This window comes from Numenius arquata, chromosome 2 (genome assembly GCF_964106895.1).
Source record: "Numenius arquata chromosome 2, bNumArq3.hap1.1, whole genome shotgun sequence".
NCBI lineage: Eukaryota > Metazoa > Chordata > Aves > Charadriiformes > Scolopacidae > Numenius > Numenius arquata.
In genome coordinates, this window is record NC_133577.1 from 76,649,165 (window position 1) to 76,667,565 (window position 18,401).

Sequence of the window (18,401 nt, forward strand, 5' to 3'; positions counted from 1 at the left end):
TCCATTATTGGCTCCCTCATTCTCCACCTCCCCCTCCAAACTGCCTCTCTCTTCTGTCTCCTTGGGTGAGAGGAGAAGGTCCTGCTGTAATAGCCGTGCTGGAGCTCTTCTGCAGGACTCTGGCCCTGTCCTCCTACTGGACTTAATCACTTCCTTATTCTTAGGAAATTAAATTTAAAACAGACTTCTGTTGTGGTGGGAGGAAGGGGCTTTACATATGAAATGCATTCTCTTTTTTTTTGTTTCTCAAGAATCACTTAAACATTTTTTGATTTAAGGCCAAACCAGTTGATGTTTCTGTCTAATTTGTCTGGCTAACCCTGTGTTTGTTATCCTTAGGGAGCTAGAGTGCTTGTCATTAAAAATCTTCCTTCTTGTCCCTGGAGGGGATTGGGATGGGGACTAGCAAGCCGACTTTTGCACAGTGATTTCCCAAGGTGGTGGCTTGCCCTCTGTCCAGCCCTGCCTGTACTGCTGGGCTGGGACCTCTGTGGCCAGCGTGCAGTGGGGACAGCCACCCTCCCAGGCAACCTCCACAAAAGGGAACCCAAAAATGTGGGGGGGAGTAGGTTGGTGAGAGAGGCAAAGGAGGAGGCAGGTTTGTATCATATCCTCATTTCCCAGTGCTGAACTCTTTGAGGTGAGCATTGAGGCTCCTTGATCTTGTCAGAACCAGGTCCTGAGGTGTGAGAAGGGAAGGACTGAAAAAAAAAATCCCATCCTACCTCTGGGCTGGAACTGGGATCAGACCACCAGAGCCCAATGTCTCTTGGTTGTTGCAGCCATGAACAGCAAAGCCATATGCCCATTGCCTCTGGTGGAGGGAGGGAAGAGCATTGCTAGCCTTTCCCTGCAGTCCTCTTCAGCTCTGTGCTTTTTCTTGTCTAGAACTTTTCCACCTTCAAATTAAGTGGTACAAAGAAGAGCCAGGGAGTAGGTGAAGCAGTGTGTAGCATCCCCAAGCCCTGTGCTGCTTTCTCTCTGCCCATCTCTGTTCTTGCCTTTCTCTGTGCTTTCCACTTTAAAAAGGGATTGTGTGCCCATGCATGGCTTTGGAGTGGGGAACTCGACTTTGTCCTTTGCCCCAGGTGAAGGGAAGGATGTGGGCTTTGGTGGACCTGCAGCAGGTGAGCTTGCTAAATCAGAGGGAGCAGGGCAGGTTGGCCGTTTTTGCCCCTTTGGAGAACTGGGGGTAATGCTCTACCCAAGTGATGGACAGAAAAGACAGGGTGGTTTTGTGCCTGTGTGGTTGGTATGAAGGTCGACACGCTCAAGTCCACTCTTGCTGTTGCTTTCTCTGATCCTTGTGTCCTGCTGAGGTGTCTGTTGTCATGCAGCTCAGGCCAGCCTGTTTGTCACGTCTCTGTGGCAGGTAAATGAGGGGACCTTCTGGCCTCCAGGTAATGTATGAGTTGGGATGGAGGGAGAGCATCAGTGCAGAACAGGTATTTTTTTCCCCTCTGCCCTCCTTGGTGTATCCTTGTGGGATGCTAGTGTCTTTTCCTCACCCGAACATCCCCTGGGCTCTGTCCCTGTCTCCCAGCTCCTGCCAGCAATCTCCATGGCTGCTGTGCCTCTGCACTGTGAAGACACGTGTCCAGGGTCACTCCTGGTCCAATTAGTGTACACTGGTGGTGAAGAGGGAAGGGATGGCTCATCCTGGCTTCACTGACCACAAACCTTGGTGAGAAAGGAGGGAAGTGAGTGGGAGAACAGATCCTGAATCCTTCCATCATTGTATTCTCCCCATCCCACCAAAAAAAGCTCCCTTCTGGTTTCTGAGACATTCGACAAACTCACTCTTATTATGGAAAGAAGCAGGGGGAGCTTGGAGGTAAGGGGGTTGGCAGGAGGTGCTCGGATCCAGCACCAAGAAAGAAGAGCTGTTTCTAACGCAATACACTGATATTTAAGCTTTGGGTACTACAGATAATGGATTAAGAAGGGATCTAAAATACTGAGACTAAGAATTCAAACCACTATTTTTTCCTTCCTGTGTGGATGATGATGCAGTATCATCCTGGAGGTGGTCCAGCAGCACTTCCGAGCCTGGGGTCCACCTGGACCTACTGTTGGTGTTGCCTCTGGGGTGGCCCCAGAACACCCAGCTTTGGCAAAAGAATGCGTGGACTTGCCAAAAATAAAATAAAAGAAGAAAAAAAAAAAGAAAAAAGACAAACAAGAGCATCTGTAAAGCTCCTTTCCACTCTGTAATTTATAATCAGCAAGTAATAATGAACTTTTTGTAAGGATAAATCAAATGTACATTTTGAAATCATTTTCTCTGTAAATGGTTGGATTTCATTTCACCCTTAAAGGGATGCTTAAAAGGAGGAGATAATAAAAATAAAAAAAAATAATTTACAAAGTATGAAAGGAAACCAAGGTGTGTGTGTCTGGCAGCTTTTATTTCTGATCTTCTGGCAGAGGGGCCACTGGAAAATGGACTGAGGGAAGTTGCTTCCCACCTTAGCAGGACTGTGGCCCCGAGAAGGGGGATTTGGCTGTTTTGGGGAATGATTCCCAACTTTGTGGGTCCAGGTCAGACCTAATCATCTGCATGTTAGGTGAGTATGAGCATGTACAGGCACACAAGCAGGGAATGATAGTTGTCAAGCAGCTCTCGGAAGAGCTGGTGGATGTGGGAACCAGCATCACTGCTCATGAAATGGTCCCTTGTCACCATCTTCCCTCCCTTGGACAGAGCCACTTTTTCAAGTAAAGCCGTGGAAACCTTGGAGCCCCAAATTAAACCTCCCCACTGCAGAAATGTCCCTGCCTCTTTCTCTTTCGACACGCTGTGTGAGAGAACATGACCTCCTTGTTTTAGCTTATTTTTAAACCTGCCTCACGTAATTTTGTCTGTTCCCATTACTCAGTATCAAAGCCCGGTCCTGCTCTGAATACTCCTGAGCATCTGGCCTCAGCAGTGCCTTTGGCAAAGGGCCTTTCACAGGCTCATGTGCCATCTACGGCTATTTCACTTCTTTTAAAGTGTCTTGTGCTTCAGGTTTGTTCCTGGTCCCATTTAGAGACAGTGACTGGAAACATCACAGCTTAGTTTTCTTATAATCATTAGATCCGGCACATTCAATCCTCTTTCTTTCTTACACATCAGTCCGATGTTTTCAATTCTGCCCTTGTGGAAGGGTCTCCATCAAACTAGAGACTTGGGTTGTGCGTTGCTTAATGCCTTTCTGCTGCTTCTGTCTCTGGAACAAAGGGCCTGGAATAAACACACCACTCAAAATTAACTATTAAAATTTTCTATTAAGAATTTTTCACATTTTTAGTGATCACCATATTTTTGTGCCTGAATGGGGGATAATCTAAACATAGGTGATTGCTAGAATGTCTGAACTTTCAATTTTTCAAGAGAGGAAGATAAGTATATAAGCTTAGGCCAATGGCAATTCAGTGAGACAGTTTAAGAAACGAGAGTTGACTAGGTCAAAGGTTCTCCCGTGTTATTTTTCTTGCCTCCAACAAAAAGTCTTTCACTGACATTTATATTATTTTAAGAAGTAACATATAATGGCATTTCTTCAGTTTCTTACAAGGTTTTAAAAGAAGGCATTGACAGAATCCAGGACCTTTTTCCCCAGAAAACACAAACTTTTGCTGTGGGAGCTCAAAGCGCCTCTGTGAGTGAAGGTGTTGACTCTTCTGCAGACCGTGGGGGAGACCCTCATTAGCAGGAGCAGCGCTGACAGTCGTGGGGGGCACATGGCTCCACCACAAGCCTTGTACGCTGTCTTTGAGTCAACCCCATGCATCCCTCAAGAAATATGGGAAGGGATCTTGGTATGTGCCGTGAGCATCCTGGATACGGAGCCTTAAGCACTGTATTGAACCAGAGGCACACAAACCATCCAATGTTGAGTAAATCCCGTGTGTTTTGCAGAGTTTTGGTACCCCAAGAGGTGTTATATGGGGAGATGCACCGTGGATGGGCTCTGGCATGACCTACCTGGAAATTGGCTGTTTCCCCCAAGCTTTCGCTGGATGTCAGGGACACCCAATGCTCATCTCGGGTACCATGAAACACTACTCAGTGGGGACCAAGGCTGTGGCAGACTCCATCTCTGGCTCATGGAGGGGCTGGCTCCGGATGGTTCCTGGCCGATGCCTGCAGCAGGTTTGCTGATTGGGGGATGGACATGCTGTTTCCAAACACCGGGGAGCTTGGAAACAGTGACTTTGATAGAAACTTCCCTTAGAGCACTGTTCAGAAAGCTGTGAGGGGGATACCAAGAGCCTGGCTTGCTGGCTTTTTTTGTTGCTCGGATACATTTGTTCCCTGTGCAAGGGGCACAGCTAACAAGCTGTTTAGCCAGGACAGTTAATTTTTAATTATGACTCAAATTTTACATATATTTTTTTGTAAATCTCACTGCTTTAGCAGCCCAGCTGGGGAAGCAGCGAGGTCCCAGTTGGCAGGCAGGCGGCCCATGGAGCAGCCAGGGAGACAGTGGCCCCGAGCCCTTGAGAGCGTCACCAGCGAATGGCTTCATGCTCACGTGCCCCCAGCTGCAGGCACTGGCTGCCCTGCTTTCCAGAGCACCGCGACGGAGAGGATTTGGCCGCAGCCATGGCAGAAGGAAGGCATATTCTTTCTCCTGGTGGTGGCACGTGTTTCTGTGGCTCACAGGCAACGCTCAAACCCCAGCTGTGCCAGACCTTCACTGGGGTTTTGCTCTGTCACTGCAAAACGGCCTCAGGAGAGCCCCCTGAAACTGTCCCACCCCACCCGGACAAAGAGCTCTGGGTCACTGAAGCGAGAGGCTGACATAAGGGGTATAACCCATGGATGCTCAGGAGAGGAGCCTGGCGTGGGGCCAGGCTGCCGCAAGCTTTGCCTTTGTAGCTGCAGCGGGGACGAGCACGTCAGCAAAAGGGTAAAGGATCAGCCCACTTCAGCTAAGGTTTGGGATGTTACTGCTAGCATCTCCGAGAACCCCAAACATAAACCCTTACTTGGAATGAAAGAAAATTTGGCAACTCTGACATTTCTAGCGTTTCTGGGTGTGCCTTCTTTATAAGCAAAGTCAGAAGATAAAATAGACCTTACTGTCTTTTGAAATACATTATCGCTATGTAAGAACACGAATCTTTCAAGGCCATATCTCTCCTCACCCTGCCAAATGAAATACAAAATAAAACTCCATTGTTTTACTCTTATGTTTCCTGTGCCTTACAGCTTGAACCATGGATCCCCTTGGCTGAAGTCCATCCCAGTAACGATTTAATTTGGGAGCCACACTTCACCTTTCTAAAAATAAGGAAAACTGAGAAGAAGAGCAACTAAGCTGTGCTGAATAAAGATCTAAAATGACTTCTCCAGGATCTCAAATTAAAGAAAATATGTTACCCAGAGAACATATAAAATCAAATATTATAAGCCTGCCTCTATGCAGCAAACTCTTTCCTGGCATTTTAGCCCTGTTCTACAGTCTGGACCTTTTCCAAAGAGAGAGCAACAAATCATCAGTCAAATCTTTTTTTTTTTTCCTCAGACACTTACTAAGAACCGGGCACACATGCAAAAATAAAAGAACGTAGAAAACAACTACCCACTTCTGTTTGGTTTCCAGTGTTTTTAAAGCATTTGACTCAAACTGTTACCCAGAAGTGAACATGAAACTACTGCAAAACCAAAAGCAGACAGATTTCCCCAAATAGGACGTAAATAAATCTATCTAAGGACCCATGACTTAATGAGACAAGATGTGTAATAGGTGCCTTCACCTAGAAAAAAACAGAAGCAGCAGGATATAGCAGCTCTGCCCTTCTCAGGCTGTGTATATGTACACGGGACCAAACTCCATGCAATGCTGGGAGCCCAGACGCCCCTTACACAACCCAAAATCCCGTGTTCATGCTGGGAGGACCCCACCACTGCAGAGAGCAGGCGGAGGGGCACAAAAAGCCCGGGGTCTGCATGTACAGCCCCGCTCGGGGAGGCTGGTGCCACCAGCTGCAAGCTTGCAGCTCTCCGCAGGCAATTCTACCACAGAAAGCCCACGAGGCTGTCAGAGTGATGCAAAATTGCAAGAATAACAGTGCTCACAAAAGCAGGGTCTCTGAATGGCTCTGGAAACCTTCTGCAGCACACAGCTGGTGCAAAATGAAAAATGGGAGGGGGGGGTGGTAATTTTAATAGCCAGGGAATAAAAAAAAAAAAAAAGTCCCCAGCAAAACCAGCCACAGGGAAATTTGGTTGAAGAAACATCAGTCGTGCTGAGAATGAAGGTGCGCACAGACCAAATGGGAAAAAATACTAGAGCAGCATTTTCAATTTGTTAGGTGATAAAACTGAGCTTCCTCAGCGACCGTCGGTGCAGACCCTCGCAGCGGCAGCAGCTCTGCATCGCACAGGAGGCTGCTTGCGGCTGCCAGTGCTTGCAGCCCCCCGCGCTGCAGGGCTGGAGGCTGGGGAGCTGAAAAGCCGCACTTCGGCAGCAGCTGGGCTGGGAACTTTTCCTTTCTTCCTTCCTGCCAAAAACATACCCTGAGTATGGCTCCCCGGAGCGGCTAGTTACTCTCTGTTACTAAAAGCTGGGTCTCGGCTGTAAATCGGGAACGTTCCTGGAAAGGCGGCTGCGTACCAGTGCTCTCTCCTTCCTCAGCACCCGTCTTCCTTCCCACATGGGCTCTACGTCAAAGCTGATGGGGGTCCGGGGAAGGAAGCCACCTGCACCACCCTTGGCCCTCTGCCCCTCCTGGCTCATGGCAGCCGGAGAGCAGGAGCCCAAATGCCATTAATCCTTGAGAGTGCTCAAGAAAAGTGAAGAAATAGGGCTGCAATGAAAGAGAGAGCTGTTGCATGGAGTTAGACTGCCAACAGGCCTCTTGCAAGGTCCATTTACCAGAAGACATTAAGGATATTAAGCCCAAGCTGAGATGGCATTGGTGGGTCACTACCCATCTTCCCTCTCGTGTTTTGGGATTGTTTTCTGGCTCCTGTAAGAGGCCAGCCTTCTGTTTCCAAGCGCAGGTTATTTCCTGACCTTGAAGAGCCCTTCCAAGCCACCATTTGCAGCTCTGCGGGTCACGTCCACCTCCCTGCTGGCCAGGGAGGGTTTGCCGGCTGGTGGTGGGCAGCACTGGGATGTCTCCCTGGCTGGGAATGGTCCTGCCCTTGCAAAATTGGTGATGGGAAACCCTGGGGGTGGCACTTGACTGGAGCCACTCCCTGGAGCAGAGGCTGCAATACAGGCTCAGAGGCAGCAGTTCACTGCTTTTGGTGGCCATCGGAGCCCTTGGCAGCAGCCGCTTAAGTGGGAGGACCATCTGCAAGCATGAGAAGACCGGCAGAGGAGTGGCGGCTCCAGAGACTCCCAAGGAGGCGGGGGACGAGGCGGGGGACGTCTGTGCCTTATCCCGTGTAACAGCATGGGTTATTGTGCCCCATCACCCATGCTGCCTTTGATATTTCACAAGCTCACTTAGTCATTTGGGGAAACAAAGGCCATTATTGTTCTCCAGGGGCACAGCTAAGGTGTGCTCCCTCCTCTCCACCTGCACGTCGCCCCATTGGGGCAAGTAAACTCCCTTCCTTGGAAGGACGCAGGCTGGACGTGCAGAGGGACATCCCATTCCCAATAGGTCCATGGGGAAAGAAGCCACCAGGCAACAGGGCTCTGCAGGCAAGAGGGTACCGGGGCCAGCATCCCATCAGGGCAGTACAAGTCTTTGGGGCTGCTGGGTGGCTCCCTGCTGGGGTGGCTGCATGAGGGTCAGCAGAGGATCCAGCCGGGTTGGGAAACACTGGGAAGAGGTGTGGAGGGGGGGATGTTGCTTCACTGTCTCAAGGCAGAGTTCAAGTTTACAACCCCCAGCACGTCACCAGAGGTCCGGCACTTGGACAGCAGCTGGGACGGCCATGGGTCACGAGTCACTCTGCCATTGCGCTCACTCTTCTCTTTGCAAGACAGAAGGGGCAGGCGGAACACTCGTGCCTGCGTGGTGCAGGCGTGGGGAGCCCATGACAAGCAGTGGCCATGGCAAGCCAGCGAGTTGTCTCCCCAGAGGGGCCGAGGCAGTTTGGAGGCACACTGCGTGGCCGGAGGAGTTCACTACACGCACACACAGCTGCTGGCGAGGGGCCCAGGAGCTGGCGTCAAGCCTGGGGGGAAAAAAAAAAAAAGAGAGAAAGAAACACTAAAACAGGCGAAATCCAAGGGGGCCAGGCTGGGGAGGGGGCGCTTACGGAAGCCTGCAGTCCTTGGCTGCCATGGCAGGAGGGCAGCAAGGAAAACCCATTGTTGCGCAGCCTGATCCACCAGATGTTGTTTGAAGTGCATCGGGGGTTGCTGCACGCAGCTGCGCAGGTTTCAATCCAGACTTGAGAGTTTCGGGGACCTGAGTTCATCAGTGCACCTGCCCAGAAGTGACAGGGCCCTTGTTGTGAGGAGCGAAGTATTTCTGGGGATCAGCAACCCGAGGAGGAGGCAGGAAGCCGGGAGGAAGGTTCAAAGATTGATTTTCATTCTGGCAGGAGGTGAAGGGTAGGGAATATGAATGCTGCCTGCGTCGTCCTGGATAGCTCAGTATACGAACTGATGATCTGGAAACAAAGATAAGCAATATACCAAGCATTTTTAAGAGATGACTCGAAGCTATTGACTCTTGAGGAGATCAGAAAGGACTGTAAGTAAAATGCAAATATGGCAAGTGGGCAACAACATGCACTTGCCAAGGCTTAACTGGGCACGTGCAAGGTCAGAAAAGAGAAAGCAAATTGCACATAAGAATTACAAAGCTCCAGACAGTATCTAGCAACTCAGGAAAGGATCTGGATGTCACACAAACCCTGGCTCTGTGAGTAGCTGCAGGTTAAAAAAAAAAAAAGCACACACAAAATATTAGCATGCAGAAGGAGGAAGGGGAGAATAATATGGAAAATATGATAATGCTATTATGTAAATCAGAAGCGTGGCCTCTCTGGGAATACTGTCTGCAGTTCAAGTAAGCTTTTCTCAGAAAGGGCTGATTAGGGGCATGGCAAACTCGCTCACAAAGGGAGATCCAAACGATTGGGGTTGTTTATCTCAGAAAGGAAATGAACAAGAGGAGATTCGCATGGAGCAAGCCAGTCCAGAGCTTCTGATTTTCTTTCTGCTCAATTCTATCACTGTCATATCTGGTGTTGCTGAGGAGTGCGTGAAGTGATGTGGCTCTCCTCTGTCACACACGGTTTGCTCTTTCACCCTCTCCCCCATGGAAGGCATGGCTATGTTTCATATTTTGTTAGGATCTGGGGGGAAGGAGGAGATGGATAAGGAGGAACGATTACTCCCCACAGTAAGCATATAGTAGAGAAGCAAGAATGGGAAAGGGGAATTTGCACCTGGACAGAGGGGTGGAAGGTTCTGGCTTTGGGAGGCTCCTTCCATCTCCTCAGGCAGAGCCCACAGAGGCTGCCGGCTACCGCACCTATTAGTGCTTCAGCTGCTCCGGGCCATAGGGAGCACATCTGCAGGCACATGGAGCTGCTGAGGCCAACAGCCCAGCCCGTTTCGCCATAGCAGATGAAGCACAGGCTGCTAATGAGACCTTCCATGGCGGAACAAGCCTGAGGTGGGTTCAGCGCCAGGGCCCACCCTGGCCTCGAAGGCAGCTGCAAGCCTCATGGGGGAGACTCCTGTCTCCGCCATGGTGATGGCTGAAGCTGAGGTGGGAAGCGGCTGCTCTACCCTGGGCTGTCCAGGTGCAGGCCGGGCCTGTGGGGGTCCCACTCACCCCGCTGCTCCCCTCAGCCCTTCCCCACAGCCCGCCAGGGTGTCCCCGGCCCGTTCCCCACAGTCGCAGTCGTGACCCCTTGAGAGGCACGGCCGCCTCAAAGCAGCCCGCCCCGTCCCAGTCCTAAGTGGGAGCAACTGGGGGCGGCAGTCCCCCTCCCCGCCAGCAGGGGGCAGCCTCCCGGCGCGGAGAAGACCGTCCCCTCTCGCTCGCCGTAGGGCGGCGCACGCCCCGCCCCGCCGGCAGGGGGAGACAGCGCTGCGCCGCCGCCCCGCCCGGAAGTCCTCCGCCAGAGTGACGGTTTGGCCCCCGCCGAGCCAAGCTCTATGATTGGCGGGGGCCGGGGTCACGACCCGGAAGCGGATCGGCCATGTTGCCGGGTGACCCCGGGAGCGGTGCCGGGAGGGAGGTGGAGGCGGTTGCGAGGTCCGCCGAAGGGAAGCGGTTGCCGTGAGGGAGCCGGACCGCCTCCCTTTCTCCCGTCCCGGTGAGTGTGATGCGGCCGGTCCCCGCGGGGCCTCTGAGGGCTCGGCCCCAGCCCGGGATCCCGGCTGGGAGCAGGCGCTGCGCGGGCCCTGGGCCCGCGGGGCCCACCGGCTCCCCTGCAACAGGGCGTGCGGCCTTGCAGAGCCCGTTGTCCACGGTGCGCCGTTAGAAGGGCTGTCCCGTCCCTTCCCGGCGGTCTGTGGGGCCCTGCATGGAGGGGGAGGCGGCGGCTGGTGCGTCCCTGGGGGAGGGAAAAGCTGACTCGGATCCCACGCTTTGTCACCTCTCTCTAGGTCAGCCCGTCCACGCATCCGTTCCCCTATGGCAGCGTGGTCCCGGCAGGCTGTCCTGACCCTCTACCGGGCTCTGCTGCGCCAGGGCCGTGGCCTGCGCTACACCGACCGGGATTTCTACCTGGCTTTCATCCGCTGCGAGTTCCGCAAGAACCAGGGGCTGCAGCAGCTGGAGGAGAAGGAAAGACAGCTGGAGAAGGGGCAAGCTTTCCTGCAGAGCAAACTGGGGGGCCTGGTTTAGAGGTTCCCTGTAGCTCCTCTTGGGCCCACATATTTCCCCCTTCTTTCCAAAATCCACTTGCTAAACGAGATGATTAACAGTCCTTGCCCACCATTGTCTTGAAGAAAGCCAGAAGGTGCTTCCACAGGCACACCAGGAGGGCTCTCCTGTTCTCTTTACAAATGCATGTAGCTCACAGGTAGGTCATTTACAATGATTTAACCATGTTCTTCATGCTATTATTACAGTTAGCTTTGTGAAAGTGTGGGGTTTTTTCTGCCATGGAACGAAGAGTGACTGAATTCCTGGTTCATCAAGGCAGGAACATTCTTCCTGAGTTTATAGCTTGGCCTTAGAAAAACCTAAGGGCAGTTGTAGAGCACCCAAGTCAGGCAGGCTCTGACCATTTGAACCTGATTTAGAAAGCAGATCTTGAGTCAGGTTAGAAGAATTTCCTTCATGTTTTCATGTAGGTTCACTGAGGATCCACCTATAGTTACAGCGGTGGCCAAGTGTGTTTTACTCGTGTAGGTGGCCAGAGAGACTCTTTAAATGTCAAGATCAGGTTAAATGGGAATTGGAGGAAACAAAAGTACATGTGTAAGAAAATATTGTTTATGTTATACATGATTTGTGTGAGAGTTGAACACACTGGCCTTGGGGCAGGAATAAATGTCTGGTGAAAGCAAGGGCGTTGTTCCCTTTGCGGTGCGTTGTGGTCTCTACTGTTGATTTTTGTGTGTCTTTGAAGTATCTGGGACCAGCTGTTGTCCAAAAATGTGTCTAGGAATGGATGCTCTGAGACTGCCTGTCAACTACTGGGAAGATTCTGATTCGTTACAGACAAGCAGTTGACCATCCTTGCAACATCTTGTCTGTGAGCAAAACTGCACACATTAGATAGATAATAAGAAAATAAATTGGCATTAAAAAAGCTATGCTTTGGTTGAGAAGCACAAATTAAAAGGAGAAGACCTGAATGGTCACAGAGCTTTATGTAACATACAGGATTTTATTGTAAATGTTGCTGAAGTAAATCTTCCTTTCTTTTTAAAAAAGCATTAGGTGATTGCACAATTAAACCTGCTTCAGTGATTAGAAGCCCCACATCAAATTCGGGATGTTTTTCTTTGGGTCATAAACTGAGCTGGAAGGAAAGAAATGCTGTGATTGCAGAGCTTGGTCAGTACTGTTCTGGCATGTCTAGGAATAAGCAGCTCCTTGAGGGAAGATAATTAAAGAGCCTGCAGGGTTAGGTGGTCCCTTCCTGCGGCTCCGTGCTAAGACCCCAAGAGCTGTGAGCGTGGGGTGGAGGAGAAAGGAGAGGACTAGTATGGTTGCGCGTTTTGACCTGTTTGTTTAATGCCCCTCCTCCTTCCAGATGAGATGGCAGGCACTGGGCAGCGCAAAGGGAAAAAAGATGACAACGGCATCGGCACAGCCATCGACTTTGTGCTGTCCAACGCCCGGCTCGTGCTGGGGGTTGGTGGAGCTGCTATGCTGGGCATCGCCACGCTGGCTGTCAAACGGGTGAGCGAGCGAGCACCGTGTGGGACAGCGGGGTGGGACCTGAGCACAGGGGGCACTGGAAAGAAGGAGTGGGAAACAAAAAGACCCAGGATGCTTGCACTTGGTTGGGTAAAATGCAAACACTGGGCCCCTAACTGGTGATGTTGCTTTAGATGTACGACCGGGCCATCAGTGCTCCCAGCAGCCCCACTCGCTTGAGCCAGTCAGGAAAGAGAAGCTGGGAAGAGCCAAACTGGCTGGGCTCCTCCTCGCGCTTACTGACCCAGGACATGAAGACTAATCTCAGCCGCTCCCTGCAGACCCTTCCCACTGATCCTTCAGCTGCAGAAACAGGTAAGGAGCAGGATCATGCTCCTGCATTACACAATCATCTAGGCCCATAAATCCTGTATTCATTTAAAGGAACACAGGAAAAAGAAAACCATCTGCCTAGCCCAGGATTTTGATGTTTTTCTTTTAAGCAGTTCTACTGGTAACTTCAAGAATTAGAAGTCAGATTGGGAACTAGTGAAGAATAGTCATCTGTTTGCATTCTTCATACGCCTTGTGACTTCATGGTTTTAAGCTTTATTCTCCCTCAGACTTTTCTCTTTCAAGCTGAATACTTACCTGTGCAATCTTTCCTGATAAAGCACCATTCCGTTCCTTTCAAGCTCTTCATTGCCTTTCTTTGGACCATTCTAGTTTGAGCTTTTTTAAGAGAAAAAATAATCAAATTGTGAATGTACATTCACGATTTATAACAGTATTTCCTGTGTTATTTCTACCATTTTCCTAATAGTTTCTGTAATGCTATCTGCCTGTTTAATGCTGCTTATCACTGAGTTAGTCTTCATCAGACTATAAAAAGTGACCTGCAGTCATCTTTCTGAGTAGGGTAATGAATAATTTAGAGTCTAGCAGTGTTTGTTATATGTGTTTGGTCGTTTTTGCTTACCAGTTTTACTTTATATCCCTCGTCACTTCAGAAGATTTACACTTGGTTTTGTTTCAAAACAAAAATCAGGATCAAGCTTTTAACTTCGTTTACAGATTCTCTGCAAGAAAGTCAGCTTCAGGGTGGCAATGGATTTTCTGCTGAGGAAATGTTACATAACTAGACAGCTTTGTTAAATGGGGTCTAGATCATTTGACTGGAGTCTCCAAAGATGAGGCTCGAGGAATAAAACCATTAATGATGGCGTCTTGCATTCTTAACTTAAAAATAAATTAAAACTTAAGATGGAAAAAATAAGTTTTTTTCATGAAGAGGTAATGCAGTCTGATTCTCTCTGGTTTTGAGGGCTGTTTCCTCTTCACACAAAATCTCAAATCTGTCAAAAAGACCCCAGTGGGACGAGAGAGAGCAGCTGCTGAGATTGGGCGAGATGCATCTGTGTGCAGCTTGGTCAGCCATTTTGCACTTGCTTTGTGGCCAAGTGCGTCTTGCCAAACAAATGTGCAACAGCTGATTGCCTTAATGGGGCCACTGCCTTGGGAGTTTCTCCTGCACCCGTTAAGTACCACAGCCCTTCCAAATATCTCTTAGATCTGTAATTCTTTTTTAATTCTCATTGATAACTTATGAAGCTCTTGGTCCCTATTAAGAGAAGTCTGAAAGATAGATGGGAAGCAGTGACTTATTTCTTTAGGAAACCAGTCAGGAAAAAAAGTGGGCTTAGAGAATCTGTGAAGGTTAGACATTGCTTAATAGTGCAGACAGCAGCGTAAAGCGTTGTATTGCTGTATTGTGCCTAAGAGCATGCTCTCTGTTCTTCAACCAGTGAAAGTGTGAGGGAGGTTTTCACTGGGGCTATGATTGCCCTAGTTCTGCTGGCCCCAAAATGTGTCAGCTCACCATCCTGATCAGTGTTGATCAGACTCCTAACAACCCTTTCATTTCCAGGTGGCTTGATCTTCTCTGATCTCATATCCTAGTCAGGGCTGGGTTTTGCTGATAATTTGTAAAAATCCATTATAATCTAAAAAACTTAATGACATCGTGATGGTTGTTGAAGAGTGTTTTATCCACTGGTCTGTCGTCATGTTGAAAGCTTCTGAACTGGTAACGGTGCTGAATTTTTGATGAAACTGAACGGAGATACTGCCCATGTAGCCATTAAAATTACTTCCTTGTACGCGATGTTAGTCTTGTTCTGGCAAAATTCCAAATCTAGTAACTTGTTTTCATCCTTTTGATTCTTGTAGTAGTATCTTTTGAAGTCTCTTAGCACCTCCCTTTTGACTGCTACCTGTGTGAAGCATGCAAAAATGTCTGCTGAAAGCTTTTTTGAGACCTAGAAGGCTGCGCTTCAGGGCTGCAGATTTTCTTTGCCCATCAGTTCACAGTGAAACACTGCAGGCGAGCAACAGTTTTCCTTCTGTCTTGCAGACTTTTTCCGACCCACAAAGCCCAAGCCATCTGCCAAGAGGAGTCAAGTAGAGCTGAAAAAATCCCGCCTTCGCCTGTCTCTGCAAGAAAAGCTCTTTGCTTATTATCGGAGGAAGGTAGCTATCCCAGCGGATGAGCAGGCCCGGGCCAAGCAAGCGGCCGTGGATATCTGCGCTGAGCTGCGCAGCTTCCTACGTGCCAAGCTGCCGGACATGCCCCTGCGTGACATGTACCTCAGTGGCAGCCTGTATGATGATCTGCAGGTAATTCCCGGGGCCGCGTGATGGGTTGTTATTCAGAAGGCTGACTAAGCAGGGGCATTTCAGGCTTCCCTGTTGGCAGTGCTGGCTCAGCACAACATTCCTCTCTAATAAGGTTCCTGGTGTTGCCTTTCTCACCATGGAGCCAAGCGCTGATTTCTGCAGTACTGTTTGAACAGGCGTGACCAGGCTGCTCTGGCATTGTCTGCAAAGCATTTCTTTTTGCCATTTTATTTCTCTGAATTATCTCAGCCCTTCATTCCTTCCCCTCTGTCTCTCCCTTTAGCTGTGTTTTTCTTGCTGTTTCTCCAGTAGACCTCTCTTTTCTCTCTGTCCCTTCTGTCTCCTTCCAAATACATGATACTCCCTTAGAACTCCCATGAATTCAAGTAGGTCCTCCCTACTCTTTTTTTTTTTTTTTCAATGCATGACAGACCTGGATTGGACAGCAGTCCCCACTGCATGTCTCCTTGATGGCAAGATGCCCATGGCTATAGTGAGTGATTCAGAAGCACACTTTTTTTTTTTTTTTTTGAGTCAGAGCTCTGGAATGGAGTGTCGAGTGTCCAGTGAAACTTAGATCTGGGGTCTTAATCACATTGGGGAAAAGGGATCTGTAATGACCTTTTTCCAAACAATGTGGCAGACCGAGTGAGGGCAGTACCTAGTTGTAGCATGGGACAATTAAACCATGGCAACTTAAGCTTGTCTAGAAACGTAATACTCTGCCTCCTGTTTTAAATTATCATGTGGTGTTGCTGTGCCCTGGGCCAGCTGCATCTCACATCCAAGGAGTGGACTTAGAACAGTAGGAGGCAGAATGATTCATCTATGTGCATTCTGTGTCAGGTCCTGAAGTATTTAAAGGTCTCTAAATAGTACATACCGTATAAGCACTAGCTTGGGTTATACCTTGGAGTTATCCCACTGAGTATGGGAAATAGTCCTTCAGGATGTCTTTTGACAAAGGGAGGCTGTGAATCCCACACAGAGAGGAGAGTGAGACGGCTGAATTCTTATTCCAAATTCCTTTGAGCAGGAGGCTATCTAAAGGTGGTGAATAAAACTGAGCGTGGAGGGAGAAAGCTTGTTCTTACCAACTTTTCTCTCTTGTGAAAGGTAGTGACAGCTGACCACATCCAGCTCATTGTGCCTCTGATGCTGGAGCAGAACCTGTGGTCATGCATCCCCGGGGAGGACACTATCATGAACATTCCTGGCTTCTACTTGGTGCGTCGGGAAAACCCGGAGTACTTTCCCCGTGGGAGCAGCTACTGGGACCGCTGTGTGGTGGGAGGCTACCTTTCCCCCAAAACTGTAGCAGACACCTTTGAGAAAGTTGTAGCTGGCTCCATCAACTGGCCAGCAATTGGGTCTCTTTTGGATTATGTGATCCGTCCAGCAGCTCCCCCAGCAGACTTGACACTGGAAGTCCAGTATGATCCGGAACGGCGTCTTTTTATTGACTTCCTACCATCCTTGACGCTGGGTGACATCATTCTTGTGGCCAAACCCCATCGATTGGCCCAGAATGACAATTTGTGGCGACTGAGCCTGCGGCCAGCAGAAACGGCTCGCCTCCGAGCCCTGGACCAGTGTGATTCCGGCTGTCGTTGCTTGTGCCTGAAGATCTTCAAAGCCGTATGCAAGTCAAACCCAGCCCTGGGTCACCTCACTGCCAGCCAGCTCACCAATGTCATCCTGCACCTATCCCAAGAAGAGTCCGACTGGTCCCAGGACATGCTGGCTGATCGCTTCTTGCAAGCGCTAAAGGGGTTGATCCGCTACTTGGAGGCAGGTGTCCTCCCTAGCGCTCTGAACCCCAAGGTGAACTTGTTCTCAGAGCTCACCCCCGAAGAAGTGGATGAGTTGGGCTATACACTCTATTGCTCTCTGTCAGAGCCAGAGGTCTTGCTGCAGACGTAATGGGGCCTTACCTAGGGAAGTGCTGATAGGGTTTAGCCAAGGTGGACTTCAATTACTGCGAAATATGTCTCCTTCACTTTTCTCTCTCTATCTCTCTGTCTCCTTTTGGTTCATTATTATTTCCTGCTGCGGAGTTGGTGCTCTCACTGAATTTCTCCATGCTACTGGTCCATTTCCACCATCTCTGCCCCAACAGGTACCTATTGGTGAGGGAAAAGAGGCTAAAACTGCAGCGGTAAAATATTTGCATAAATTATGCTGATGTTTAAGTGTCTACCAAAAAAAAAAAAAAAAAGAAACTATGCACTTCTTTCTCCTGTAGTACACTTAACTGCAGCGAGTCCATTTTGGTCTGAAGAAGGTGGAACTGGGCTGGTAAATCCAGTAACAATTTTAGCAGCCTTCCATTGAGGTCCTTTCCTTTCCTCCAGTCTGTCTTTGCCCCATGTTTCTTTTTTCTCTGCTGTACTACACTGTCTCACTTTCCTGTTTTTCTTTTTGTTTTGGTTTTTTTTTTCCCTTTGACCCAGTCATGCAGGGCAGACTGAGTGAGATGTTTTGGATAGGGTTGTTTTTTGTATATCTGAGTGGATAATGATTACACTAGCAGTATTCAGGGCTGTAGAGCTTGGAGAATGCCTATGTCCATGGCTCGTGCTCCTGTGGAGCCTTCTCATCCTTTGCAAGCTGGGCTCAGCAGTAAGGGCTGAGGATTGCCCAGTCTGCTGCAACACAGCCTCCAGTACAGACAATTCTCACTGAGGGAGAGGAAGAAACCTTTGTGATCTGGCTATGTGATGAGGCCAAAGGAGCAGGGCTTGCCATTCCTGCCTAGGCCAGATCTGCTGGACGTTGCTGGTGGGAATGGCCCCGGGAATGGAGAGCAGGGCAGCTCCTTAGATGTCTCTGGCCTAGAGGAATAGACTGAGTATGGGGGAAGGGTGGGAGACACACATGGGAACAGGGATGATTTTTTTTCATCTTTACCCCAAGAGCTTATGGCTGTTCTGGTTTGTAGGAGGTGGAAGCAAGACTGCATGCCTCAAAGGGCTTTGTAATAAGCACACATAAGCCAGATTCTCACCAGCTATAACTCCGTGAAGGTGGTAAGACTGAAAAACTGGTGTCATCAGCAAAGTTCTGTCCCATATGCTGATATTAGGATACATATGGAGAGTTGGCATTTAGAGATATGTTGGCTTTGCCATCTGCTCTCTATGTGTGTTTTAGTCCCCTCCCCACCCACTTCAGAACTGAGGCTGTCCATTCCCTTCCTCATTCCCATGCGCTGACTTCCCAGTGCTCCCAGTTTACAATTACCCTTAGAAAGCTGGTGAGAGCACACCTTCCCATTCGGTCTGTTTGGACCTGTTGGTAACACAGTTCTGCCCACTCCTGTTTGCGGCTGTTGTCGGGCTGTTCTCCTTTGGCTGCCCTCCCATCTGCTGCTGGCCTGCGGTATGGGTTTTGGGGGGCAGCTGTTGCACTGCACGAATCTCCTAAACTAGCCACGTAGACTCTGCATTAAGCCTTCTGGCCTCCTGCCTTCAAAAAGGCAGAGGGAGGGTGAG

General features: G+C 49.5%; 2 protein-coding genes across 2 annotated transcripts; both read left to right on the forward strand.

Annotated features, from left to right (window-relative positions):
• Positions 1 to 10,551: 10,551 nt before the first annotated feature.
• MIURF (mitochondrial elongation factor 1 upstream open reading frame) lies at positions 10,552 to 10,764 on the forward strand. Its single transcript, XM_074168400.1, has one exon. The coding sequence runs from the start codon at positions 10,552 to 10,554 to the stop codon at positions 10,762 to 10,764; it is 213 nt and encodes a 70-aa protein (XP_074024501.1).
• MIEF1 (mitochondrial elongation factor 1) lies at positions 10,554 to 17,108 on the forward strand. The gene is made up of 5 exons (XM_074168399.1): positions 10,554 to 10,942; positions 12,125 to 12,273; positions 12,426 to 12,606; positions 14,645 to 14,907; positions 16,024 to 17,108. The coding sequence occupies exons 2-5, from the start codon at positions 12,130 to 12,132 to the stop codon at positions 16,828 to 16,830; spliced, it is 1,395 nt and encodes a 464-aa protein (XP_074024500.1). The 5' UTR covers positions 10,554 to 10,942; positions 12,125 to 12,129; the 3' UTR covers positions 16,831 to 17,108.
• The last annotated feature ends 1,293 nt before the right edge of the window (positions 17,109 to 18,401 follow it).